Here is a 27,403-nt window from a genome sequence, read left to right as displayed (position 1 = left end):
GGAAGTTGTAGCTAATGCACAGCATCAGTGTGGGTCATATACAGAACCTTGTGCTGTTTGGTCCAGCAGCTCACACAGGCTGTAGGGGTGCCTGTTCTTCCTCAGATTATTTGTGCTTCAGGAGATCGGTCAAGCTCTGCTGAGGTTGTAAAACTTTTCCTTTTTTTTTTCTTTATTCTTTATCCATTTAATCTCCTTTCCAGCATAAACGCAGACTGTACATAGTATCTGAAACACTATTACATCAAAGCAATATAGAGAAAGATTACAGTCATTCTAACAAATACCTTTTTTGTTAAATATTGTAAAAATCTGTATCACCGTAGCAACTGTCTCACAGGGCCCCTCACTGAAACATCAGATCAGGCCTACCTGTTGTAACAACTGCTTTCAGCAGCTGGAGGTAGAAGTACCCCAACACAATATTTCAGATGTTTCAGTGTGCCTAAAATGATGTTCTCTTGAATTCTGGACTCCTTTTCCTGTACGTTGACGTGTACTGCTGAAAATCACGAACAAAGTATTTCAAATGCAATTCTTTCAAATCCCTTTAAATAAGTGGTGCTCAACATCCAAAATTAAACATGCTGTCAACAATCTGTACAAAGGTAAAGGTGAAAAATAGAATTTGATTACAAAAGAATTTGTTAACACCATCTGTACACCACAGATAATGCTTTTCAGAAGATAAATTCAATCCTCATCCTCATTCAGTCACAGATGTTATCTCCCAATTCTTAAAGCATGCATTTTCTGTGTACTTATATACAACAATTAGTGTTTTTATAATATTTCCTACGTGTGAACAGTTCAGGTATTGTACAGTGACTCAGCTGAGATGAATGAGCTTATGCACGTTACTTTAATGAAAAGATATTTCACTTGTCTAGCTCCAAAAGAGCCAAGAAAGGTAAGTGATAAAAGCACCAGCTTAGACTCTTTTGAACATAAATTCAGGCATTTTAATGTGTATCTCATTAAAGCTACATGAGTTTCCATGTAGGTTATTCATACATATTATGGCACTTGGACTCTCCTAACAGGTATTTAGTAACCTAGGACAACTAGGCTAAAAAAGAAAAGATCTGCTAAAATTAACCATTTCTGTAAGAAAACACTCCCGTTCCAACCTTCAAACCCGTTCATTTTGCTGGAAGTTGCACCAAACCACAACTGCTCCAGTTTGACATTCGGTGAGTGGGCTGCCTTTGACAGGATGTCCCAGAAGTTTGAAGTGTCAGTCTCTTGTGAGCTGTGAGCACAAAGAAAGGCCCTCACCCACTCCCACCACCCCCAGCCTGCCCTGCTCCTCTGTAATTACAACGTGCAGCACTGCTGCTGGCCATCCATTCTTTGGCTGGACTCCAGCCAAAGCAGCAATTACACACATTAAGAAACAAGTCCAAATTCAATCCAAGGTGGTCTCCACTGGCAGCTTTTTCTCCACGTAAGGCATTATTCTGACGTCTACTGGCCTGGTACCCAACCATACATCTTAATACACTGCATTTGTAATTAAAAAGGAGTATATCTATTAATCCAAAAAGAACAATTTAATGAACACAAATGACGTACATTTAAAACAGACCCATGTATTTTCATATAAATCTCACAATCCTACCAGTATTTTGGCAGGTTTCTATTGCTTTCTTAACTCATCTGAACTACTGTATATTATGAGGCTTTAATACAAGCAGCTTTGGGGAAGAAAGTTATATTTGGAAGGGAAAAAAAAAGTTGTGACAAGTGAAAACAAAAAAAAAAATCCAAGAAGCTTTTTTTTAAAAAAAAAATCTTTACTTGCAAAATTAAGCAGCATGCTATTTTGTGATTTATATTTGAATTCAAAAAGACTAATTAGACCGAAATAAAGACAAAACCCTAAAAATGGCAAGTCTATAAATAATGAAAATTTTGATTTCACTAGGCTTCAATGAAAAACATTTGGTAATTAAATACTTGCTACTGTTCATTAACGTTGATGAACTTTATTAGGGTTAAAACTATAACAAAGTTCATCCTAAAACTTTTTGCAATGTAAAATTATTTTCACTCGAGGAGTGTCTCAAATTGAATGCTAAGAATTACAAGCAATCTTCAGGAGCAGACACTCACATTCATAAAACTTTATACATCTTTTGGAACTAGGATATTTATACTACTAAAATCAAACATGCATCACTTCCCATACATTCTGGTATCATGATTTATATTACATTATGTAACACCATTCTTCTCGAAAGCAGCAGTTTATCATACGTTTGCTCCATTTTCTTTGGATTTCTGATCTTTATCTTCGTTCTTCACCATATCCTTGAAAAGAAAAGCCAGGAGAGGATGACATGAGCTGGGGAAGTGACATTTCTCCTGTGAGCTGTAAAGCAGTGCGAGACACACTGTTTGCTGTCAGCTTTAAAGACTCTCTGAACTGGTATCCAACTCAGTTTAGTTACAACCAACTGAGAGGCAGAAATGCTCTGGAGTGTTATGTGGTTTGCTTTAAACTCATTTTACTGAGATACTCTCATATATTGAAATATTTGAATTCTGCCCTGACAAAGTACTGCTCACCAATAAAACAGAGCAGCAGATTTGGGCTGTTGGGGATGGACAAGATCAGAACAGGAAAACAGTGAAATGGTTTGAGATTTACATTAATATTTATGCATTTTTAAAAACATCTCAGTCAGGAATATGTGTTGCAAACTAAGAAAAAACCCCACATTTAATTTTTTATCTTTAAAAAACTGATATCACATTGAGCTTCTTCCACATATATGTTAAGATACTACTGCCCTGAATTCACGTCAAATTTGGTTTTTATTTTGAAGTTTCTGTTCCAATTGTTTAGTCAACAGAAGTTTGGATACAGTAATAAAAAATGGAATTAAACAACTCTAACCTGTTTAAGAACACTCTGTATTTCATCCATAACAGTAGCTAAATTTTTGATTGTCTTATTCAGCTGACCCTCAAATTGCAATTTTTTATCATCTGAGATCTTCAAATTTTCTTGCAGTTGGCCAAGGTCCTTTTTTACTTCTTTGAGCTCTCCAGACAGACTTTTGTTAGAGTTCTCCAGCTGTAGTATAGTTTTTTCATCCTCATCTTAGGAAGGGAATAAACAAGAAAGTCAAGTCACTTCCGATGCTGTGACTTTGCATCTTAATATTCTATTTATGAGCCAACATCATAAAAGTAATTTTTAAAGAACATTAAGAACTGCATTGCATTACCATTTGATAATATTTAATTCTCCCTGCATTTGGAAGTCTCGAATAAAAGAAATGAAAGCATTTCAGCACGACAAGAATGGTACTCAACAACGGTGTGCACGTTAAAAGGCTTTGGGATAAAGAAAACCGGCAGGCAGGCAAATAAGTACAATTTAGATGGCAGATATCCACTCCAACCGATTTCTCCCCTCAGAAAGCCTCAGTGCTTCTGTCAGCACTGCCTTCCCAGTACAGTCCCACCTGTTTTCTCCTCCAGCAGCTGCAGCTTCTGCTCGATCTCTGCCCGCACCCTCTCGCTCTTCTCCAGCTTCTGCAGGAGGCTCCCCACGTCCACCATGGCCCCGTTGTACACGATGAGCCCCACGTTCTCCTCCACGGCCTTGGCCTCCTGCTTCACGGCAGGGGACGGCAGCAGCAACCGGTTCCCTGCGTTGGATTGAGTCAGAAACAGTCACTAAACCATCTCTGCAGTTCTAGTGGCCCATCTCAAAACTTCTTAAAAGAATAAATTCTAGAAGAATAAACAGACTCAGGTTTGCTGGTCTATCCCTCACATTTCCCTCCTTCCCCTTTATCCCAGCTCCTCCCCCAAAAAAGCATCCTCTTCCATGACACCATTCTGTGCCTCTTTTCTCCAGTAATTTGTCTTCAAGACTCAGGCTCTGTTCTACTGCTCTGATCCTCCTGACTGCAAAACTGACAATGAGAAATGCTGTTCATCGAAATTCAACATTAACCTCTGCCCTCCTTCCTGTTCCATGAGATTAGGATTTATCCTAGAGATGCAACAAGATACTTTGGAAGCCAAAAATACTGTAATTTATGAAATGCCAAAGATTTACTTTTCCAAACTGGTTTAATTATTTTCTGCAAGAAGGCAAGAACCTCAGAACTCTAACTATTCACACAAATAATTCTCAGGAAGTTGTGGCATAAAAAAAAATATACCACCTAACATATCTTCCTGTAGCTCTTCAGACTGTTCTTGGTTTTCTTCATCTTTAGAAGTATCTGTCAGTCTTCTGTAAAAGCAAGATTCCCGAAGCACTACTTTATTAAGCAGCTTCTTGACCTACAACACAGCCATGGAAAGAAATAAGTGTTACACAATACACAGGCATCATATTTACTTAAACAAGAATGTTCTAACTTGGAAAACTTAGAGAAACTGCACAGCTTTTTGAACTTAATATACTGGGGCTTAAAATGCAAACAAGGCAAAGATGAAAGAGGATTTTGAGACAAAAGCTACATAGACAATATGGGCATACTGAGAGCTGCAAACTTCCCCTTTTCACTCTGAGACAATTTACAAAGATTAAACTAGTGTTTCAGTGTAAATATGGGGTGGCTACATAAACAGCAGAGATCAGGTATGTAAGCAAAGCCTCCAGAACTGCATCTGTCCCCCTAACAACAGTGCTGTAACATTGTCAGTGTTCCCCTGCCACACGAGACCTGAGCGCGGGACAGGTGCAGTCCAAGGGTGTACAGGATCTCCTCCATGTCCTTCTCCAGCAGGTATCCACAGTGACTTTGGTCAAAGTAAACAAAAGCCATCAGGAGATCCCTGTTAACTGTCACCATCTGGGTCTTGTCTTTCTCCTACATAAAATCCATTATGGGATCATTAGGCAGTTAAAATATCATTTCTTCATCATCTACTTAAAAATACATAAACTTCTCAGTTAACAAGTTATTTCTCTGTTCATTTTATCATTGCTTTCTGTCCAGTAATTAATACTACAAGCATTTACCTACTCAGATCACATATAACCAAACTATTTAAGACTGCTAATCTTTCAAATATTTAAAAGAAATATAACACAATGGATAGGAATATCTGGGAGAGACTTTCCTTTTGTTCATGTTAATCTGTAATAAAATTATACCATAGGAAATGTCCCTTTTCCCCTTAATCATTTACTGAACAGCTGTTTCCAAAGTGAAAAACAGGTCTTGCAGTAAAAATCAAGCTAAGCTGTAATTAAGACACATCTAACAAGGCCTAGAAAGTTGTTAAGAAAGGTGTTCATTACTTTATCTTTAGATGCCCTCTCTTTACAGTGTCTATTGCCCTCTCTTCTGTCCTCCCGTTTGTTCAGTTCCTCTTCATCCCGGTCTGGAAAACAGAAGGAAAATTCAACATACCCACAGCAAATGGTTATGTAACCATCACCTCAAAACACATGTGGCCACTAAAACAGTCCACATAACCCCCCCAAACATCTGAAATGTATTTCCCTGAAAAATAATTGAATAAAAAAGGCATTGAAGTGAGCCCTGTTAAATCCTCTTTTTTCTCTAGTCTCATTGTAACATAAGCCATTTATAATTTTTCCCCCTGTGTTTCTTTCACACACAGGATAGAAGAGCTGAAACAAATGCCAATGAGGCCAAAGTGAGTTCTGCCAACATTGCCATCTCCTTAAGTGGTGTGCAGAAAATTACCTCAATTCTCCCTAATGAGGCTTGGCAGAGCCTGCCCTCAGCCATGGTTATTCCAAACTCGGTATTATTTACCCTCAAATATTTTATATGACAAACCCCCCCAAAACTATCTCATCAAAAGCATGTGTTTGTACTCATGTCAGAGTGAGACATTACTGTCCCTATGAGTTAGATTCTCCAGGAAGTTACAGATCACATCCCTTCTTAGATGTGAATGAGAAATGGCAGGTTTTTTGTTTCAAGGTGGACAGTACAGTAAAACTAAACTGGGAGAGAGAGAGAGGGATATGACAACTGCTGGGATGGATTATGACATGCAGCTCTGTACCTTATGTGCAAGTCTTGGGTCAGAGAATCACATGCCAAGTTCAGCTTTAAGCTCACCTTTTTTGTGAGGAAAACTTTGGAAAAAACTGCGTATCACAACACTTGGCTAATTTTACTGACCCTTCACTGAGAACCAACTGCTTTCTCCTGCCCCTTCATGGCTTGTTGGAGTTTCTCAGCAACTCTGACTGGGAATGGCATAAGGACAGATTATGGGAAGCAGCAGCACTTGTACAGAACACAAAAGCCCAGGGCACTCTCCCAGACAGATTATAAGCAAATCGGAGTTATTTTGGAAACCACAGATCAGCACCAAGTTTTTAAAGCTGGTGCAGTACTCTGCCAAAAATACAACTGCAAATGCTGGGACTGCAGTACCTGCACAGTTCAAACCCACATCTCTAGCAAAGACTCTCCACAGAAGAGCAACTACCCCAAAGTACAAACCAGAAAGCACACACGATGTCTTACATGGGCTATTGCAGCTCCCTGGAGACAGGAGAGCTCTCCAGACCCTTCCCCTATTTCTTCAGGCAAACACAACTCCACCCAAACAGCACCCCACACTACACTCTGTCCTAGCAAAGCCAGGATGACATTCCAGAACTGAGGAGTAGGAAGTTAGGCACGTAAAAGTGGCTTGGTTTTTCAGAGGTGCTGAATACTCACATCTCCTACTGACTTCAATGGGAGTTGCGAGTGGTCTGCATTCTGAAAAAAATAAAACCACTTCTATATGCATGCCTCACTCAGAGCACCACAGCTACTTCACATCAACTGTGTTCACACAATGCCTTGCACAAAGGTACTTACATCTGACGTGGAACTTGTCCGAGTTACTAAAACAGAATTAGTCTAATAATGCAATTTTCAATTGTCTACTTCCAGTGCGTTCTCCAGCTTCAAAGAACATAATGAATGGCAATAAAAACAAAGTTTCTGAGAGTCACAAAATTCATAGTTCAAGATACCTTCATCTTCGTCTTCAGCATCCTCTGCCTCCATCGGATCATATTCTTCTTGATTATTGTCATCTTCAGTTTCTTCTTCATCTTTAGAATCATCTTTCCTTTTATCTTCCCTCTGTAATAAAAGTTCCAAAAAATTTATCTGGTCAGCATCAAAAACCAGCCAAATAAAAAACCTCACTGCCAGTCATCCAAAACTTGCATTTCATTAGTCACTTAAGAACACAGATATAAATCTGTGGGATACAGCTGAATGTCAAAATGCTCCAATACACCTCTAAAACTTTCATATTACTGAATATGATTGAAGAATATTCAAATAGAACAAGATGTCAATTCAATTAACTAACACTACAAGAGCTGAGTTTTCGAAAGCAATAATGTAAAATTCAAATAGAAATGGTTTAGGATTGATCCAGACAGGATAGATATGAGCCAACTGCAGACCTTCTTTTCATCTCTGTCTTCTTTTTTATCTTTATCATCTCCAGATTTTCTTCTCTTAGGCTTTGGCTCATCTGTTTCATCATCTTTTTCTTCTTTTTTTTCTTTTCTCTCATCTTTTTTGCTTTTTTTGTCTTTTTTGTCCTCTCTCTCTGGGAGAGAAATCAGTGCTTTGTAAATTCTGACACCAAAATCTCTCTGAAGCATTTCATTGAAGAGTTCTGCAAACAATGACACCTGCACATAAAAAAAAGAATGAAAAGAGAACTGACAAGAAGTTTTAAAACACGTGTTAAAAATGTCTATATTTTTGATAAAACAGCGACGAGGTGCCATCTCAGCAACTTTCACCGTGTCAGAATTTTATGTAATGTCACATTTCTTACAAGCTCCATTCCATATCTGAAAAACTTTGCCTTCCTTCTGGATATCAGGCAGTGACTACACTGCTATTGTAAGCCATGTACCAAAGACTGGGTTTTGCACAAAGAAACTAAACTCACTTTAGTTTTATTCTGCCACGCCCTCAGAAACTTTTACAATTTAAAACACCGCAAAGAAACAAGAAGGGCTGACTGTAAGGAGCTGAGTTACCTCAAAGGAGTGTTCTTTATTATCCTCCAATCTGTAGTCCAGGAGGACACTGAGGGACATGATGCTGCAGTCGAACTTGCCGCTCTTGGCTGCCCAGTTGGGGTGCACGATGATGGCCGGCTCGTCGGGCAGGATGTAGCGCCTCTCCCGCCGCTGACGTTCCAGCTCTTCCTGGCGCTTCCTCTCCTCTTCCTGGCAGGGGGCAAAACCACATCACACAACATATTCCAAAGCTGAAGGTTCAGCCTGGACATTACTGAGCTGTACTGCACAGCAAGGATTCCTTGCACGGGAAGAGAAAGGCTTCAAACACCAACCCCCAAAGACACTCAACACAGCTCGAACAGGCACCAGATGACAATTTACTCAACCCTCGATTATAGGAAATGCAATCTCTACAGATACCACTGATGCAAATGAAACAGGAGGTTACAAAAGGTAAAATGCTACCAGCTTACTGATGGCAAGAGAGAAACACTGAAGTCTCCCGAACACAGCAAACAGTCACAGCAGAGCTCGTGCTTTTTAAAAAGCCAGCACAATCGAAGCTTCCCTCCAGTGCTAAAGAAAGCTGTGGCAAGAAACCTCCAGCTGGATGAAACACATCCAAGCTGTGGGAGAAGGCAGCAGCAGTTGACAGAATTAGCAAGCATGTGGCCCTTGCTCCCTCAGCAAGGTTTTCAGAGATAGAACCTTTCCCATCAGCCCATATTGCTCAGCAGGTAACACACAGAAAGGCAGTTTAAAAGCAACTACTGCACAACACTCTGCAGACACTTCTGCCCCTTCTCTGTGGCTGAGCTTTGGCCTTACTGCACAGATCTTGTTTATCCTTGTGGAACAGCAAAACAGACTAAGTTGTACTGCAACTACCAAGTGCCAAACTGAGAAACTTCAGCACACAGCAAGCTTATCCAAAAACAAAACTGAAAGCTTCCTAATAAAGGGAAACAAACCCAAGCAAACCATCAGCCACATGAAGAAGCTGGACTGTTTGAGGCACAGAAGCCAGTACAACCAAGCAGCTGCTTTTCATGTAGGTTTAAGAAGTTAAAATCTTTTCAAGTCTCTTCACTTGTTCTTGAGCGTGGTTTTTATCAGGAGCCTGGGATTTATTTTTCCTTACATTTAAGGTCTAACATTAATTTAGACACCCTAAGTGCAGTTACACATTTCAGCTGACTGGCCTGATATAAAGAAATTCAAACTGGCCAAGACTTTTTTCCAATTCAGCAGCTCAGGTTACAGTAAGAGTTCCCAGTGCAGTTATCCAAGAACTACAAAATCCCAGCACAATTAAGTACATTCAACACATACAAATTCCTGTACTTTTTTAACTTATATATATTTATACCAATTTTTATTATAATATTTTATGTGTACTTAGGAAGACCTAAACCAAGTACGTCCAAATCCTAACCTCTTTGTCATCTTCAGATTTCCTATCCTCCTCCTCTTCCTCTTCTTTCTCAGACTTCTCCAGCTCCTTTTGCTCTTCTTTTTGTTCCTCTACTTTGAGCTGCTTTGTCAGTCGAGCGATGAGCTGAGATTTCAGTCCTTTAGAGCTCAGGGTTCGACTCTCTAACTCCTTGCGAAGGTCATTTACCTGGGAAATATCAAGCAGTGACATTACAAAACATGTGATTAGCAGAGAAAGTCAAAATTAACAGCACTGAAAAGTCAACTGTGTTTTTTAAATATGTCCCGAAAAACACTAATATTTACTGACACGAGAAACATATTACATTTAAAGGGATGTTTTCCTCCAAGAACTCCTTTCTGAGGAATCTTTCTCAGAGGCAGGGAAAGGATTTTACTACAGTAAAATAGTTTATTATTCCTTTTGAGGAAACTTTTTATTATGTCTCCTGACATACATTTTTGTACAATTATTGCTTTTTTAAATGAACATCAAAGTATATTAGACCCCACATTTTGTAATGCAAGTGGTAATCTGGCTGATTCCTGCAGAACTTCCTTTTTCCAGTTAAGGTATCGTACATGATATCCTTTAATTGTACAAGGTTCAGAATATATTCAATTAGCTGTATTCACTAATTAAAATCAGGAGTCATTCTTGCATACACACCTAGTACCTATAAAATCAGCAAAGATAAAACACTACTGAAGTTTTTTTTCTTGGTTACAGGTACAGCTGTATTTCAGGTCATGTCTTAGAAGTGAAAATGCACCATGGAATCAAATTTTAAGAAGTGTTTGTTACCTTCATTGTTTTTGGATCCAGTTTAGACCAGTGTGTAGGCGTAGAGATCTCCTTAGCTTCCCCATCATCCTTTTCCTCTTCATCCTGACAAATAAAATATAGAAATTATCATTCAGAAAGCTTGAAAGCATCTCAGTTATTTTTTAAATTCTGTTGCTGATCTGTGCAAGGTCACAACTGTTTCAGACAGTCTTCTCCTAAAGTTATTATTTCGACAAGTTCACACACACATTCTACCACTTTATAAATGATCACAGTGCCACTCAGCCAATACAAGCCAGATCTGTGGAACACAAAAGGGTGATAAGCAACACCACAAAGAATATTGGGGTTACACAGACACTGCTGGTCTCCAGTAACCACACAGTGGGTGATCTTCCCCCAGCTTTTTAAATCCCCCAAATTACTCTTGGTTCAGTCAGACCTTCCCTTATTCCAAGATGTTGATCAGCCACATGGCCTGAAATTCAGATGTTTCAGACTAGTGCTTGTTCGGTTTGAAATATCACAATTAGAACTGGCCACAAGAGAGAATTTAGAAATTTTAGAAAATGGCAAAATGTTTAAAGACAGCTATTCATAAACTGCATCTCACTCAAAAACTGGTCCCAGATTCCAGCAACTACGTCTACAATCAAAAATGTTCTGCGCATCGTAAGCACAATTTAATTCCGCTTGTGACATCAGCACACACATTTAAAGTTAGTGAACTAGCTGAAATAAAAATAAAAACCAACATTCACTACACTGCTGAAAGCTGGTTTACCAGTCATTGTTACCAGTTATGTTCCTCCTGTGTATGTGTGTGGTGTAGCATGTGGTGTGCATTTTGTGCCTGTGTTCCTGTGCCTGTGAGAAGCAGAAATAGAAAAAGGGATTAGCGTTCAGTGCCTGTTCTCCATCAGCCTCCTTGCGTTCACCCTGAAGCTTCTCGACCAGCTGCTGCTTGTATCCTCGGGAGAGGGTTTCCCACTCTGAGCGGGTGGGAAGGCAATGCCAAACATCCGGGAAAAATAAAACCACTGTCTCCACATGAGCTGGAACCGTACGCCCCTTGTGGGTCTCCTCAGGGCGATGGTAGCGAATCTCTGCAAAACGGTACCTGTTGCAAGGGAAGAAGCATGTTGGAAAAAAAATTCTACAATACATTTTAAAGAGCCTAGATCACTTGTAGCACATCAAGTAAAGAAACTTTGCTGCAAGACCTTGGAAGTTTATCTAAAGAAAAAAATTATGGAAGCCATATTTTCTCTTTTGGCACACTTGTAAAAAGGGATCGCAACTGAAAAGGAGGAAAACCAACAAAATGCTTTTTGTACAACTTGGTGTTTAGCACATGTAGGTTTTATGTGCAAATAGAAGTTGTTGAGGCACTTTAAATTTAGCACACAATAGAATTTCCTGGTATTAGTACAACTAAAATGAGTGTTAACACAGGACAGAAACTCATCAAGAGAAAATATGGCTGTGTAACAAGCGGCTATTTATTTATAACAAAAGAACAATGAAATGAAGTTCTCTTGACGATCCTCTCCAGCTATGTACAAAATGAAAAATATTTTCAACGCACATTCATTAAAAAAATTACAATATAACATGTCAAAATAAATCCAGAGTTTTTAATTAGTTCTTAATGCAGTAATCAGCACAGTTGGCACCAATCAAGCTTATTACCAAACAGAAACATCCTTTGAGTAGTTTACCTGAACTACCAAGAGCAGCTGACAAAGAAAAAAAGGTTTTCCCAGCTTTTTTTTTCTTTTTTTCTTTTTTTTAACTCCTTGTAACAGACAAGTATTCCTACATGCCCTTGGCTTTGCAGTGCAGTACTTACCATTGCGTGCACACACTTAAGTCAATCCCTGTCAGAGCCTTGCAACAACGAATAGCCGTCTTTATCAGCACCGAGGGGTCCTTTTCTGGGTCAGGTCCATCCAGTGATGGGGACCAGTGTCCTCCAATAGCCATAGCTTCATCTTTGCCTTTCATACCCACTAAAAACTAGACAAAAAGAGTCTTCTGAATGTCCCCCTGCCAGGGGTAAAAAGTCATTTTCCCAAAGTGCAAAGAATATTTCATAGCACACACACACTGAAATCCGTGAGTAAACCATCACATTATTTTGAAATCTGAAAATGAAAATCAGTCAAGAAAGAGTTCAGTTATTTTTTTCCACAGATTTTTTTCAGCAATGGAATAGGTTTAAAACATCATCACTCATTCTTGCTTTCAAGATTTTCCATCAGGTTCATTTATTGGTACAGGCTTGATCCTTTGCAACTAAAAGCCTTCTAACACAAAAACAGATACTAATTTAAATGGTGTTTTAATTTGGATACACATTTATGGATGTGCCTCCTTAAAAGTGATAAAGAAAAACTACAAAAGCTGAGACCACAAGAGCATTGTATCTGTAAACTGAAGTATTCCCACTTTCTAGAAGATAGAATTTAAGTGGAAAACAAGTCTGTGTTCCTGAAACACCACAGCACTTACAGGTTGTTCAGTTCAACAATAGTTAAGTTTCACTTAACACAAGGGTTGCTTAACTGTTGCTTCATGTGTATTCTCTTCATAGCTGAGCCCTTCAAGAACAACTAAGTGCTTGTAAAAAACAGCCAAAGAAGTTAATTGTTTGAGTTTAATTAAGTTGAACAAAGCAGTAAATAGGAAGCTCCTCTAAACTGGAAAAAGAACTGACATATAAACTAGGCCTCTTCAGAGAAACAAGCCATCAGTCAGCTGCCTACAAGCTCCTCTTTTATTGTCAAACATTGTAAAGCTCCATAACCAACCTTTACTGCCAAAAGTGTCTGGCATTGAAGCATATTTACCTTTACAAGTCTAGCAGGATGCTGAAATCCATCCCGAAGTTCTTGAGGATCTTCAGCCAGAGCACAGGACTTGTGATAGAGATCCTCCATGCTGGGACTGGCCATCAGCATCACCTGTGAAGTCACATCAGCCTTGGTAAACAATGACCACAACTTGTGAACACACCAAGCAAATCTAACAAGGCTGCTTTGTACCCTAAGCAGGTTATATGATGAACTAGGACGCTCTTTCTCAGTTCCTGACTATATTTTGGAGCTTAATCTTCCGGAAGACAACTCTTGCTCTGCACAATTAGATTGAAAAAACAGTATGTCTGGTACTTGGGACATGGCTTTGAAGTTTTTCTACACAGAAAGGAACTAGGTTAAGTCTTTCAGAAATACAGAGGTTAAAGGCAGTTGTATCTAAACCTATCTATAACATGTAATACTTCTTAAACAGACTGACCTAGACATCTCAGACCTATTTTCATGAAAGGTATCTGAATGGAACAGGTTTTAGGAAAAAGTTTTGATACTGGAGTCTTTTATACATGGTTACAGCCCTTGATGTATTTTGACATTCAGATAATCTCAATCTACTTTAAAGAAAGCAATAAATACTGAGAGGAAGGGAGAAGGAAAGGAGGGAAGGAGGGTAAGAAAGGAAGTACCACTAAAGACAGTAACACAAACTGACCAGAAAGTACACTTAAGGGGAAAAAAAAGAGCTCTATTAACTATTCAGAATGCATTGTCTAAGAAATCATTCAGAGATCTTCCAGGAGTTGGCTTTCTTTCCTATAATCAGATCACTGCTACTGGGTGCAGAGAATGGAAGAGCCCTCAGTAAACCCAAGATTTAGGACAAACAAACTGAATTTCAGTCTGGATTCTTCGAGCTCTACATACCAGGTTTTTACCGAAAAGTTTAAAACGCTGTGTTTGTTTAAAGAGCTGCAGGATATTTTCAGTACAGTTGTACTCCCTTTTGCACCCTGTTGATCAAAAGCATTTCTGGTGAAACAGCCACAGCAGCAGAGCCCCGTACAAACCTTGGCACTGTACAGGTGATCAGCGTCGGGTGGATCAAGGACAGCCGTGTTCTTATCTATAGGATCCACTTCTCTGTGCATTACGTAGAAATTACAGTAGTTTCCCAGCTGAAATGGTCTAGACATAGGAAAAGCATCCACCCATGTGAACTGAGCATCAAAGAAATCACTTGGGATGTACAAGTTCTGGTAGCGCCTCCTCAGCTCCATCATGTCACAGCTCCGGCTGGAATGAACAGCATGGGTTGGAAGACACAGCAATAAAGCAACTATTAACAAAGCACATAATTAGGGGTGTAATAATTGCAGATACAACCGCTGTATATTTGATACTGTACAGGAAAAATCTGAAGAGCACTATATTGAAGTTAAGAGTGTCATGGATTAAATTTAAAAACAAGTAATTACTCAACACTCTTCCAATTAAGGTGACCGTGTGTTAAGGAATATTTATTAAACAGGGTTATAAAGCTGTTTCGCAAGAGCATTCAAAAATAACACAGAACCTCAAACAAGTTTATCCAACAAGGTTCTCAGCCGTCACATATCTGATCTTTCTTTAAAGTCAAATCCATCATTTACCTCCCACTACCCACGTGTGCTGACACAGCTCCAGTGATCTGTGCCCACAATTAAAGGAGATGTGGGTAAACATCTGGCACTGGGAACATACCAGTCCAAGGAGAACTTGGAGAACTGGACCGTGTAGCGAGGGACGACGCGCCGGGGTCTCCGAGGGGACCTCTCCCTCTCCCGCCGGGGCGACCTCTCCCTGGAGCGCTTCCTCTGGGGGGATCTCTCCCGGGACCTGCGGCGCTCTCGCTCTCTCTCACGACTGAAAAAATGCACACAAGAGACAAGGAGTTCCGCATGCTGGTAACACAGAATGGTTTCTAGCACAAGGGGAGCCAGACCTGTCAGAGGTGGCTCACAAAAAGGAGAGAAGTTTCAGTACAGTCTCTCTACAAGAGACATTGATTACAGAATCCCTTCATTTCAGACAGGCAAGAACTCTTCCCTAGTATCTGACATAAAGCCCCTTGTGTGTCTCACTGGCTCACCCTGAAGCCACTCAGCTCTGGTGAGGACAGGTCGTTATGGAATGCTTTGATCACAGTCTAGTCTACACACCTCCTGTCGTCTTTCCGGTTTGGCATTGGGTCTCCACCTCGGTCATTCCTCCCAGAAAATCGGGATGGGGGGTCAAGTCTTCGAGCTGGTTGAGGCTGTGAAACCAGACGAACTGGGGGCTGTAACAAACCACCTGAAACAAGAATGTACAGGATCAGCACAGAACTATCTACACTTTTCAAATGTGGCTGCTTTATACCTGTTGCACTTGTGTACATTTTCTAAACTAACTCTAGAGTGAAATAAGTCTAATTATTAATACCCACCCGAGAGAGCTCAAGAGACTCAAGCTTTTCTTCACTGCTGAGACTTTAGTAAGTGACACTGGTTTAAAAGCATCTTCTTAAGATGGAAGCTAATATAACCTAAGCACACAGAAGCTATCATAGTAAACAGCTAAGTCTTTTCTTGGAAAAGTAAATTAAGACAGATATACTACTTACTCAGTGAACTAAAGAAAACCTAAATCTTATTTATTTTTGAGGCTATTCATTGGTAAAAACAACTGGCATCCTGGAAAGTTATTCCTAAACCCATATATTATACTGCTATATCAATCCCTCAGCACATACTTTTGCTGTCTTAAGACATTTAACCAACTTATTTAAAAGGAGCAAGTGCTACTAAACACTAATGAACAAACAGGACTAATTAGACTATAGAAAGCATTTATCCAAAATAATTCTGCTTAGGTGATAGCTTAGGATCTTCTACCCTTGCTTTTACTGTGGGTAAGACAGGGCTTAATATTATCTTATAATCAATTCTATTCCTGATTCCTCAGCTACTCAAAGTTCAAGAGATCCCACAGTCACTTTTGTTTGAGGTTTGCCATGTTAGGCAGTTTCTTCTCTCAAATGCCAACCTGGCTAACTGACATAAATAAACAAAGAAATAGTAGTTTTAGCAATACAACTGTGTGAAACCTGATTTTGCTGAACACTGCAGAAAATGCTGAAGGACTACACTGCTATTAATACTTTCAACTGTGAACGAATAAAAATTACACTGACTTTGCTTTCAGATTATGAAATCTTAACATGAGCAGGAGTCCATGGGGATTTCACTAACCAGGTGATTCCTGATGTGCCTTGCACACAGCTGCAGAAGACATATTCAATCTGATAATTTTACAGAATCCCCTCCATACTATTTCAGCCTTCTGACTAACAACCAACCACCACACACGAAGCACCAGAGTCCCCCCCACAAAATGTGTGCATTGGAAGAGCACCTTTCTGCTGTGGCTGCTGCAGCAGTGGCTGAGGCTGTGTCTGCAGCAGAGGTGTGATGGAAGCTGCTGATATCTGTGCCTGCAGCAGGGACTGTGGCTGTGGCTGAGCCTGGACCCCAAATGTCTGCTGTGCAATGGGCTGAAGGACGGCCGGGGGCGTCTTCAGCAGTGGCTGGGCTTGGGTCTGGTTCTGGCAGCACAACAGAGACGAGTCATGAGCGAGCTTAAACCAGAGTCAGTCACTGCAGGTGACCCTGGGTAACCCCACGTACCTGATTTGGAAGTGTCTGTACCCTTTGTGCATTCCATTTGAATGGCATGTTAGGATTGTAAGTAGCTTCTACCAAAACTCTGTCACCCACCTGAGGTGTCTTTCCCTTAACAGCACTGCAAACATTACAGAAAACATATTGTGAGAGCCTTATTTAGCTAGTTTTACATTTGCAGGTTATATTTAAAGCTGGGAGAAAGCAGACAAAGTTTATTAAAAAAAGCTTATTGGAAGAGCATCTACCCCCAAATTCAGCAGAAGTTAATAATTCCCTGTCTTTGGCCCAAAAGCAGAAGTTCCCCAAACAGCACTGAGTTAAGACGGGCAGGTAGCAAGGTTTATGCTTTTAATCGTCCACAAATTCTGCAGTTTCCTCCTAGAAGGAGGAGTTTCCCAGCTCTGGTGTTTGTATTAAAAAATTCAAAAACTGACGTGAAGTAACCCAGATTCAGCACCTCTGAACCTCTCTGCCCACCTGACTTTCATTGTTGAAAAGAAAACAACACACCCACTCCTGGCACACCAGTGGAGTCCCAGAATTAGAGTGCAATCTTCTAAACCTTTGACTTAGCAAGGGTGTCCAAGTGCTGCAGGCAAGTATGTATGGCTTACCTAAGCTGGAAAAAGACATCTTCATCCACAAAGCCAAAAGTATCGTGCAGTTTAGTGACCACCCCAGTGAAGACACGCTGCTTCTGTGGCTGTGTCTGCTGCTGGCTGGAGCGGGGAGCGGGGTAGGACACAGTGATCTGGGCCGCGGGCTGCGGCGTCGACAGGCTCAGGCTGGTCGGGAGCGCGACCGCCGGCTGCAACAAACACAGCAACCCGTAAATCCTGCACCCACCAGGAACAGGCCCTCCAGCCACGGACACAGGAGTTCAGAAGGACTCTACAGAATTATTCTGAACGGAGATTTTCAGAAGGTGGAAGGTTTTGGGGTTTTTTTGTTGGGTCGTTGGTTTGTTTGGTTTTTTTTTCAAGATAACATTTTTCCTACTTTGAATGAAGACTGGCTTTGTTTATCCTTCTCTCCCCAAAATATGCACACTGTCCAGAAAAAAGACATGAAGACTGCATCATTGTTTACAGGCAACCCATACGGTGGGCCTGAAGAGGAGATGAACTGCTGACTTTGCCAGGAATACACACTTAGAGATCATTCTGCATTTCCATCCCAACTATAGAGTTATACTCAGCCCTTCCCTGACTCACGAGTTCCAGTGCCTGCCTTCTTACAAAAGCAGAACACAGTAAGATAATGAAATCAAGTCAACGATTTTGACATTTTTTTTTATAGCCTGTTTAAAAGTTCAAGTCAAACAGAACCAGAGCAACTTATAGTCTGTTTAAATGGCTGCATGTTTTAAACCCATCAAGCTCAGCAAAATTCTTTTTAAACCTCTCTATATACATACTGTTAACACAAAAAAGTTAAATTCCTTCACAAAGAAGAGAAAGATTTTCCCTGTGGGTTACCTAAGTGCAGAACAACTGGGCACTTGAAGTTCAAACAAAAAAAAAAAATTTAAAATATAATCAACAAACATATTCCCTTCAAGATTAAGGAAAAGTGGTTGCTATTAATTTTTGAAACCAAGGCTATGCATATTTTAACATCTGGATCAAATAAACCTGTACCAACAAAATGTCCATTCATATTAGTTCATTTTACAGTTTAAAGTACCCAAGATGTCACAAATTTGCACTCTTGCATTATCTGTGTTTGGGGATGAAGACCAAACAATAAAACCAAACTAACCTGAGTTAAAAGGGTCTGCTGAGGTTGCTGCAACTTAAAATAAATAAAGTTATAAATTAATTTTATATGTTTAAGGAAATTGTACAATTTTACCTCCTCTGTACAAGTAAGAGTTTTTGCTTAACCTGAGTCAGTTAATAGTCCTTTGAGGTCTGGTCATTTCAGCAGTTTGCATATGCATAAACTGTGCTCGTGGGGTTAATTTTAAAACTGTATAATCCAGGTTTATTCAGCGAGCAGAAATGCTAGATTTTTTGGAAGCCAAAGCTAATAGCAATACCAAAAAAAGTTTTGGCAGCTGAAGACGCTTAGGCCTATTATTTCCATGTCCTTTTATTCTTTTGCAAAATCCTGTTAAGTTTGAAGACCATAAAAAAAACCCAAAACGTAAAAAGGAACTTTTTCTGGACAGCATCTTTCCAGCAGTTAAAATACACGGCCCTGTTTAGAGTAAAGTTAAGCAGGTAACTATGTACACATAGAATAGAACATATTTTTTTAAATTCCTTTTTGCATGATGGTAGGTAGGCAGGTTTCCATTCTGGATAGGACTTTTCAAGTTTATGAACTTCAAGTTCTCTTTTACTACAAAAAATATTACTTCAGTTTCTTTAACAACTTCCCATATGAGGATGCTTTCAGAGACCAATCCTACAAGACACACAACCAACATTATTTTTAAAGTTATTTGTGATGTACACAGTAAGAATCAGACAAACCTGTTGCTGTACACTATAGAGAGTCTGCTGAGGTTGTGAATATTGCTGAAACAGATAAAAGCAAAATATCTCATAAACAGGAGTATTATCACCTCAATAATACCAAACACAAGTTATCTGCTTAGCAAGTTTTAGAAACCATTAACAATTAACAACTCTAATACAAAACATAACTAATAACTGCCAACATGTATAATTTTCATAACTCAAATACTCTGAGCCTTTAGAGGGGACTCTGATGCCCTCTTTCTAGCTAAAGTCTGCAATTTCTGTTAAGCCTGACACTTAGACAGTATCTAGGGCAAAGTCTGAAATCACACAGAATGCTATTGAGGATATATATAGTGATGGAAGATACTTGAGATTCTCAGTTTAGATGCAGCAAAACTCCTTCTCCCAAAAGGCTTTCCAAAGCTGAAAGCCAGCACCTGCATAGCCAAAACTCCCCCCTTCACAGACTAATACAACTACTGGTAGCTCTAAACCCCCAATCCCACTGTTGTTTAAACTGGTTTGCACTGTGATGTTCCCCATTTCCCATTCTCCTTTTCTCCTGGGTACTTTAGCTTTCCAAAGCCTCTGGTTTACACGATCCCAGAGTGTCTGCTGCTGATCTGTGCTTACCTGCTGCAGGGCAGCTGCTGCAGCCGCAGCCTGTTGCTGGAGAGCAGCTGTTTGGGTGAGCTGGTAGTTGGTGGGGGTCTGTGTGGTCAGACCTGCCGCTGCCAGCGCCGTCTGCTGGGTGTAGATGGTTGGAGAGGCTCCCAGCAGCGAGGGCTGCTGCACTCCCAGGGCAGCTGCAAAGGAACACACACACTGTTGGAGCAGCCTCACACGGCCCAGGTTCCCAACAGCCACAGGAGAGGACATGGTGCTGTACTCCTGAGTCAAGCTCGAGAAGCAGACAAATCAAAATTCAAGATAAAGGATCACATCTCACTAATTTCTCTTTTAAATTTACTTACTAACAATAAACCACAGCAGAGGCACAGAGACTTCAATTTCCTTCTCTGGAGCTGCTCATGATTGTACAGCTCTAGTAGTTGTCATCCCCCCTGCACCCACCCCCACACGCCCCTCCCCGTATTCTTTCCTGAACATATTCAGCTTCTGGATGAGCCAAAGGAAGATGCTGCTCTGTTCTGTAACTTAATTCACTTATTTCTATCTGAAGGTAAGAGAAATCTTTACTGTAAAGGCAGTTGTGAAACAGAGGCTTATGGAAGGTGTGCTCTGAAACCACACAAGGCTGCACTTCACTCAGTGCTGGCTCTGGCCCCGGGAGCTGGGTGTCGGACAAGTGGGGGCTGGTGGGGAAGGAACAGCCTTGGAACAACAGGGAGTTTAATCAGGGACCAAGTCAAGCTCTCTCCAGCTCTTACTAGGAAGGGCTTGTGCTGCCCAGACTCAAAATTGCCTGGAAGGAAGGATTAGTTTATTTTACTGTCATACCAGCTTTAATTCACCACAGAACATGAGGAAATCACGAGGAGCAGCTATCCACAGGGTATTCTTCTGAACCAGGTATGCTTAAGAACTTTCAGGGGACAAAGAGCTCTGCAAAATGCAAATCTGAGTGGAAAACTGCAAACATACCTGAAAACCTGCTCCCTTTTTTGCAGGACTTTTAAACAAAGTTATTGGCAGCTGCATGATCAAATATCACTTCATCAAGCTATCAGTTTAGTCCACATGTTTAAATAAATCCACAGAGAAACTTGGCAGGGAAACACACTGCTAGCAAAAACAGGTCAGCCAACCATCCTCAAACTGAGGAACATTCAAGAGGAACAGGGTTTCTTTCTCTTTCAAAGCCATTAAAGAGACACAATTAAATGAAGAGCAGGTTTACAGTACTCCTGCAGAGTTGGCACTCCACACTGTTCTCACTGATGCGAAGTGAAGCTCTAAGTCCTGACCCAGGGATGCAGTAAGGCTTTGGTTGTAGCTGGTGATCCATCACCATAACACACACAAAAATGCTGTACACAACTCAACAGCTGCTGAAAAATGCAATCCTTCCCACCCCACTGCTCCTTCCATCAGAGCACAGTCTTCAGAAAACAAGTGGATGGCACTGATCACCTTACAGTTTTGGAATGAAACATGGAAGAAACATAAGCAAGTGAAAATAATCACTATGATCAGTATCAAATTTTGTCATGTAACTATTCCAGGAAGTAATACTATTTTAAAAGTGAAATCAAGCATTCTGCAATGTACAGCATTTCATGATTTTTTTTCCCCTGGAAAATCCCAACATTTGCATTTCTTTAGAAGTCAGCAAACAAAATCTGAAGCTTCTTTCATGACAGACTCTACATTTTCTTGATCTTCTTGCCTCCTGCTTCAATCATCAGCTTCAATTTGAATGCGCACTTTTGACCATCCAGAACCACACTCTCATCTGGAACACATTTTAAACAGACTTTAAACATAATTCAGAATGCTGCTGCATCCTGGGACAACTCTCCCTTCTCTTGGCTGCATTACTTTGCTGGCTCACTTGAGGCAAATAACCAGTGTGTTCATCTTTCTCCTCCTATTGCCACATGCTGAGCAGAAATCCCATTAGTGCAGAACCTCACTCCACGCTGCCACCTCTGTATCTGTGTGGCTGTGCCAGTCACTGTCTCTCAGTCTAATGTTCTGTTCTAATGTTCCAGTGCAGGAGGATGGAGTTGGGAAGCATTATCAAAAACAAGTTTCACATGTTTTCTCCTACTTTTTGTACCAGGGGTACCCACAAAAATGCTTACTCCCAAACCCAGATCTTAGGGTTATTCAGCTCTTCAGTTTCACTACAGTAATTTTCTTTTCAGAATAACCCATAATTACCTCATGCAATTCTCAGCTCACTCTAAGACCCTTAGCCCATTTTGTCAACTAAAGAAAAATAAGAAAAAACTTTTTTGCCATCTCTACTGCCACTTTTTGAGCATTTAATATTAACTAGGTATCTGTCATCTACAACACTGCACATCAACTTACTAAGAAAGGGCAAAGATGAAAGACTGCCAAGATCCCCTCAAAGGGCAACACCTGTAGTAACAAGTTTTTCAGAGCTCTATCATGTTCCTACTGCTTTGCCCTGAAGTATTCCAGTTTAACGGGACTACCTTTTGTCTGCGTACTCATCTCAGTCAAACAGGCTCCAATTAATTAGGCAACTGAGTTTGCATTACTAGTTTAAAGAAAAAAAAAAGGAAAAAAGAAAAAAAAGAAAAAGGGAAAAATTACACAGAAAAACAAGAGACAGAGAATGAATCCCAGACCGAGTATGGAACTGACATCTGACTGCCATATTACTATTACTGGCAACAAGCACGTGCAGTGACAAACAATGGATTCTCAGGATTCGTAATGATCCAGTTAAGTGGTGATGGAGATGTTTTCCTTCAAACACAGTCCAAACAACTTCTCAATGCTGCATGGCACAGCCAGAGAAAGGGCTTGGACAGGAACAGGAATCCCAGGCTGCAGCTCAAGCATCTTTTTAGGTAAGACATTTCTGTTGTAACAAGCACAAAGATAGTATTTAGTAGTCCCTCTTTCTCCTTCTAAAATCCAGAGATCTTTTAAAATTAGGGAAACATCTTCGAAGTATGTAGCTACATCTGTCTCCTTGGTAAGTGACATAGATTTACTAGAGCTGCAGGGCTCTGCACACTTCTCGCAGTTGTCAGAAATCGTGAGAGTGGGTCCTTGACTGTTCAAGTTTCTTCCAGCTTAACACACTCACAGTACAAACACCACACAACCTACTCCCAAAATACTCTTTTCATCAGGCACACACTAGAAACTGGGCTCAGAGTATTTGTCATGGGACATGTGTTTACAGCAAGTCAGTAAACTGTGTATCAGCCACTCTTCCTTAGGGGCTTGAGATCCACCACAGGCTTGTCCTGTTCTCACACTTTGCCACCAGCAGTAACAGGATACTGAGCAACAGGCGCTTCAGCTTCCACCAGCTGCACCCTTCTTCACCCCAGCACAATAAAGTTGTGATACAGCAAAGGCAACACCCCTGATCAGCCACAACACAGCACAGCTGGGGCTCCCCTGCTCTGCAGGTCTGTAAAAACAAGCTCTTCATCACAACCCTGAGAACAGCACATGGCAAGCACTGCCACACAAACCAAAGACGTGCCAAAAACAAATGCCTGAGAGAAGAGGAGGGGGTTCTCCTTTGCAGGTGTTTCAGGAGTTTGCACAGCATTATGCAAGTTAAAGTAATTTTCTGTAGTAGGCACGACTTAAGTTATGATTTAATTTATGCTTTAACAATGCTTAACCAGCCTGGCGGGGGCTTTATTCTGGTTTTAGCCATGTGATGCACCAACCCATGAGAGGAGGAGTAGAGAAACTGGCTGTGTTCCATGCAGGAGTTTCTCTTTGCACATCGCTCTCTGCTGGCTCCTGGAATTGCCCATCTCCCTTCTAATACCACGGGCACAGACAGTAATGAGTGAGCTCTCCTAAGTGGATCTCAGAACCCTTCATTACACAGCATGTCACCCTACAGCTACCTCAGAGTGTCACACCTTAATAATTAAGAGCTTTAACTCATTTAGTTACTTCTTCACTAGGGATGGCCAAGACAGCATCTGCATCAGCAATACAAAAAAATGCCCCCAAAACCCCCCAAACTAAAAAAACACAACCCCCCAACCCTTAAATTACCTGTTTGCAATGATCAAACTGGGTTTATAACACCATCACTCACCACATTTGCCAGCTTAGGAAGAGGCTCTACATCACGTTGCTTGCATTATAAAAATAAAGCTCTCTTTCCCTCATACCCAAGCACCTCGATGCTTTGGAGAAGGAACCTGACACTTGGATAAAAACAGCTGGCATGTATAAATACAAGTAACACCTCTGGCCAAACCTCTGAAAATATATAAACATTTGGTAACTATGGTTTTTTAAATGAGTTTACGAACACTGGGATTCACAAGGGTAAGCCAATATGCACAATTTCTTGGGTGCAGACACAAGTGAGCAGCAGTACTCTGGATTATAAATCACAATCACAACTAGCAATAAAAAAGGCAGGGGAACAAGTATGTACTAAAACAGGAGCTGGGCTGTAGAATCCCAGGGACTGGATTCAGCAGTGCAGACAGGGAAGAAAGGATGCAGACACAGGTACAGGAAAGGACTTGCAGCAAAGGACGTGGGGAGCTAAAGGCCTTCAAGGGATAGTGGAGATAAGACACTACAGCCTGAAGAGGACACTGGGAACGTGAAGGAATGTGGGACTAGCACAGGAAGAAGCCAAAAGTGCAACCAAATGTTAGGTCTTTATTGGCTCTCATGTTTGAGTCAGGTGCTGCAGGATCAGATGAACAGCTAAAAATCCCTGGAGATAAGTCCTCACTGAGCAGGTGAAAAATCTCACAGCAACCAAGGTTGACCAGTTCTACCCCAGTCACATTTTGCACTTCATTTAATCTAAGGAGGTTCTGGAGTAGGCTGGCCAAGGGCAGAGCCACAGGCACAAGACAATGGATAAGAAGTTAATGTACACTCCATCCCCCTCTCCTCCAGGGCCCTCTCCTGGTCCTCCCTCAGCGAGCTGTAGGATGACTGCCAGCTGCTCTCCTTGGCAGGCTTTGTGCAGCTTTCCCTCTGAGACAGGACCTGGAGCTGGCCCTCCATCTCCCACCCCTGTTTTGGATACATTAGCTGTCACACCAGCCAGCACATCGAGAACAGCCCAGCTCTGATTGCTCCAGTGTCTCACACAGCCACACAGGAGAACCAAAAGCAAAGTCTGTCTCTCCCATGTTCCCAATGCCAACCCTTTCCAGCTGCTAAGGAATTTCTTACAGGAGATGGTGCCATTTGGATAAGTGAAGTGTGAGCTATTCAGAGAAACAGTGAAAAACTGCCTGTGGGCAGCTGGTTAGGTACAGCAACAGTTTAGGTAGGGAACAGGGCAGAAGGGCCCTGGAGGAACAGCAAGAGGCACACTGGGACAGAGCAGGGTGAAACACATGGGGGTGGTCATTCCCTGAGGATACAGTGTCATTGGATCAGTGACCAATGGAAAAACTAGAGAGAGAGGATTCACTTTGGCAAAGAAAACAGAGCCAGGAGAAAGATGTATTCTTCCTAGCCCAAACATGTACCTCCAAGGAATGCTGAGCATTCCCAACCTTTGCCAGGCTCCCAGACAGAAACCCAGGGACAAAGGAGGTGTGACACTGAACTTCATATCAAATCAGAGCAACTGCCCAAACCCTTTAGCAAGGCTGCTCTTCAACAAGGCACTGCCTCCCACCCCAGAGTCACTGAAGCCTTTGCACATCACACAACTACCACACTTCATTAAGAAACAATTTGCACTCAAGAAGAGCAAAAGGCACTCCAGAACTGGAAATGGAAGCACCAAAATTCATCATGCAGCAAGCTTCACATTCTTGCCTCAAAACCTTTTGTGCCACAAGGCAACATGGAAAATGAAAATGAAGCCAGCTGAGTTCTTAAATACAGGCTTTTAGCTAAATCCAAGGAAACTCTCTCCCATTGTTAGGGCAATGCATTTGGTTATAGGGATCCTTAAGTTCTGATTTAGCGTTAAAAATCCCTCAACCTCCTCACCCAAGTAACAAATTTCAGAGAACTTTCCACTATGTGAAGTAGGTCCAAAATATTAACAAATGCAAAATAATTTGTAAAAGTTGATTTAGGCTGCCCTGGAAATGAAAGTGAGACAGCACTTAAAAAATCTGTAGTGCCTTATTAGTGCTGTTATTATTTAACCTACAGAGATGTAATTTGATAAAAAGTAATTTAATTTTCACATCTTGGGATATGAGTAATTTGATATGTTGTTTACTGTCCAAATCCATACAAATTCACCCGAGATTTCACTTATCACCCCTTAAAAAAACCTAACAACAAACAAAACCAACAGCCAGTATTAAGTAATGATCTTTAAAGCCTCTATGGTGGGGAAAAACCCCAAACTTTACCCATTTAAGCAGGTTTTAAATAGGTTAGTTAGCATGGTGCCGCTGGTAAGTGCACAGCCAACCCTGGAATTTCCAAATCTCCTGGATGTCAGGGTTCAAACAGTGAGAGATGTAAACTGACCTGGCTGAGACACCGCCGTGGCAGTAAACTGAGTAGCCCAGGGGGGATTCTTCTGTCCTCCAAACTGAGCCATGGTGGAAGGCAGGATCTCCCGGGGTCTATCTCCTGTAACTGCAATCTGGTGAAAGAGAGCACAGCTGCAGTCTTTGAAAAACACACCGCCGGGTTACTTTAATTCTGAGCCGCAGGAAAAAAAAGCTTCAAACAAAAAAAAATAGACAGGAAAAGAAACAAAAAGCGTGGAAATACCAGCTTTACGCCCCTAAAACCTGGCGGGCAACATGCGCCACGTGCGGGAAACAGAAAGCTGTGAGACAAGTTATTTTACTTTCCTAAGGCACGACCTCCATCCCCCTCGTCTTAACAATGGGACTAACGCTATTTAAACGCAAAGATGCGTTTCCGTGTCAAGGGGCGCTGAGGGAGAGGTGACTCTGCAGGATCTCTCCGGGCACACACTTCACACCTCGTTACTCTCAGTCCCCGGGCCGCGCTCGGCTGCGGCGGGGCCGCGCCACCGGCGCTCCCGCACGGGGCGGGCCGGGCCGCTCCGGCCGCACGGGAGGCACGACCGGGCTGTGTCCCCGTCCCGCCGCCTCAGCCCCCGCTCCCCGCCCGCCTGCGCGGGAGCGCTCTGGGCCGCGCGCGGCCGCGTGCCCGGGAGAAAGGCACGAGCAGGCAGCTGCCGCGCGGGAACCGGGGCCTCCCCGCCCCTTCCTCCTCCTCGGCCTCCCCCCCCCCCCCCGCCGCTGCCGCCGCTGCCGCCGCCGCCTCGGCCGGCGATGCGGGCCCGCGCCCCCTGTGCCGGTGCCGGCCCCGGTGCCGCCCCCGCCCGGCCCTGCCGCGGTACCTGCGCGGGGCCGCGCCGCCATCGCCGCCCGCCCGCTCCGCCCGCTCCGCGCAGGCGCCGCCGCCCCGCGCGCGTCACCGCCCTGCGACCGCGCGCGCCCGGCCCTGCCGCGTGCGGGGCCCGCGCGGCCGGGGGAGGGGCCCCGCCGCCATCTTGGGCGAGGCGCGCGCGGGAGGGGCCGCGGCGCCGCCATCTTGCGGCGGGGGCCACCCTGAGGGGGCCG

General features: G+C 42.1%; 1 protein-coding gene and 1 non-coding gene across 4 annotated transcripts; both read right to left on the bottom strand.

The window, feature by feature from the left end:
• Nucleotides 1-1,532: 1,532 nt before the first annotated feature.
• Nucleotides 1,533-27,233, bottom strand: CCAR1 (cell division cycle and apoptosis regulator 1). 3 transcript variants are annotated; one of them, XM_051800245.1, is made up of 26 exons: nucleotides 27,181-27,233; nucleotides 26,331-26,448; nucleotides 19,851-20,023; nucleotides 19,227-19,271; nucleotides 18,508-18,540; nucleotides 17,361-17,554; nucleotides 16,750-16,864; nucleotides 16,478-16,667; nucleotides 15,244-15,376; nucleotides 14,786-14,947; nucleotides 14,113-14,338; nucleotides 13,079-13,192; nucleotides 12,079-12,245; nucleotides 11,136-11,346; nucleotides 10,245-10,328; nucleotides 9,441-9,626; nucleotides 8,021-8,212; nucleotides 7,430-7,663; nucleotides 6,986-7,097; nucleotides 6,684-6,725; nucleotides 5,276-5,358; nucleotides 4,695-4,841; nucleotides 4,188-4,308; nucleotides 3,477-3,662; nucleotides 2,903-3,108; nucleotides 1,533-2,313 (listed from the first exon to the last, which is right to left on the bottom strand). In XM_051800245.1, the coding sequence occupies exons 2-26, from the start codon at nucleotides 26,401-26,403 to the stop codon at nucleotides 2,254-2,256; spliced, it is 3,489 nt and encodes a 1,162-aa protein (XP_051656205.1). In that variant the 5' UTR covers nucleotides 26,404-26,448; nucleotides 27,181-27,233; the 3' UTR covers nucleotides 1,533-2,253. The 3 variants fall into 3 exon arrangements, with proteins under 3 accessions (XP_051656205.1, XP_051656207.1, XP_051656206.1); XM_051800247.1 differs by lacking the exon at nucleotides 6,684-6,725; XM_051800246.1 differs by lacking the exon at nucleotides 18,508-18,540.
• On the bottom strand, nucleotides 12,399-12,463 carry LOC127477258 (small nucleolar RNA SNORD98). The gene has a single exon (XR_007906907.1). It is a non-coding gene; the product is annotated as a small nucleolar RNA SNORD98 (small nucleolar RNA).
• Nucleotides 27,234-27,403: the final 170 nt, after the last annotated feature.

Source organism: Manacus candei, unplaced genomic scaffold (assembly GCF_025592945.1).
Source record: "Manacus candei isolate 608988 ecotype Guabito, Panama unplaced genomic scaffold, ASM2559294v1 h1tg000050l, whole genome shotgun sequence".
Taxonomy (NCBI): Eukaryota; Metazoa; Chordata; class Aves; order Passeriformes; family Pipridae; genus Manacus; species Manacus candei.
This window is presented reverse-complemented; position numbering and strand designations above follow the sequence as displayed.

Coding starts and splice junctions, on each gene's coding strand:
- CCAR1 (XM_051800245.1), bottom strand. CDS start 26,403: ATGGCTCAGTTTGGAGGACAGAAGAATCCCCCCTGGGCTACTCAGTTT. Junction 16,865..17,360: donor GATGTCTTTTTCCAGCTTAG/GTAAGCCATACA, acceptor TAATGTTTGCAG/TGCTGTTAAGGGAAAGACAC. Junction 9,627..10,244: donor TGGATCCAAAAACAATGAAG/GTAACAAACACT, acceptor GATATTTCCCAG/GTAAATGACCTTCGCAAGGA.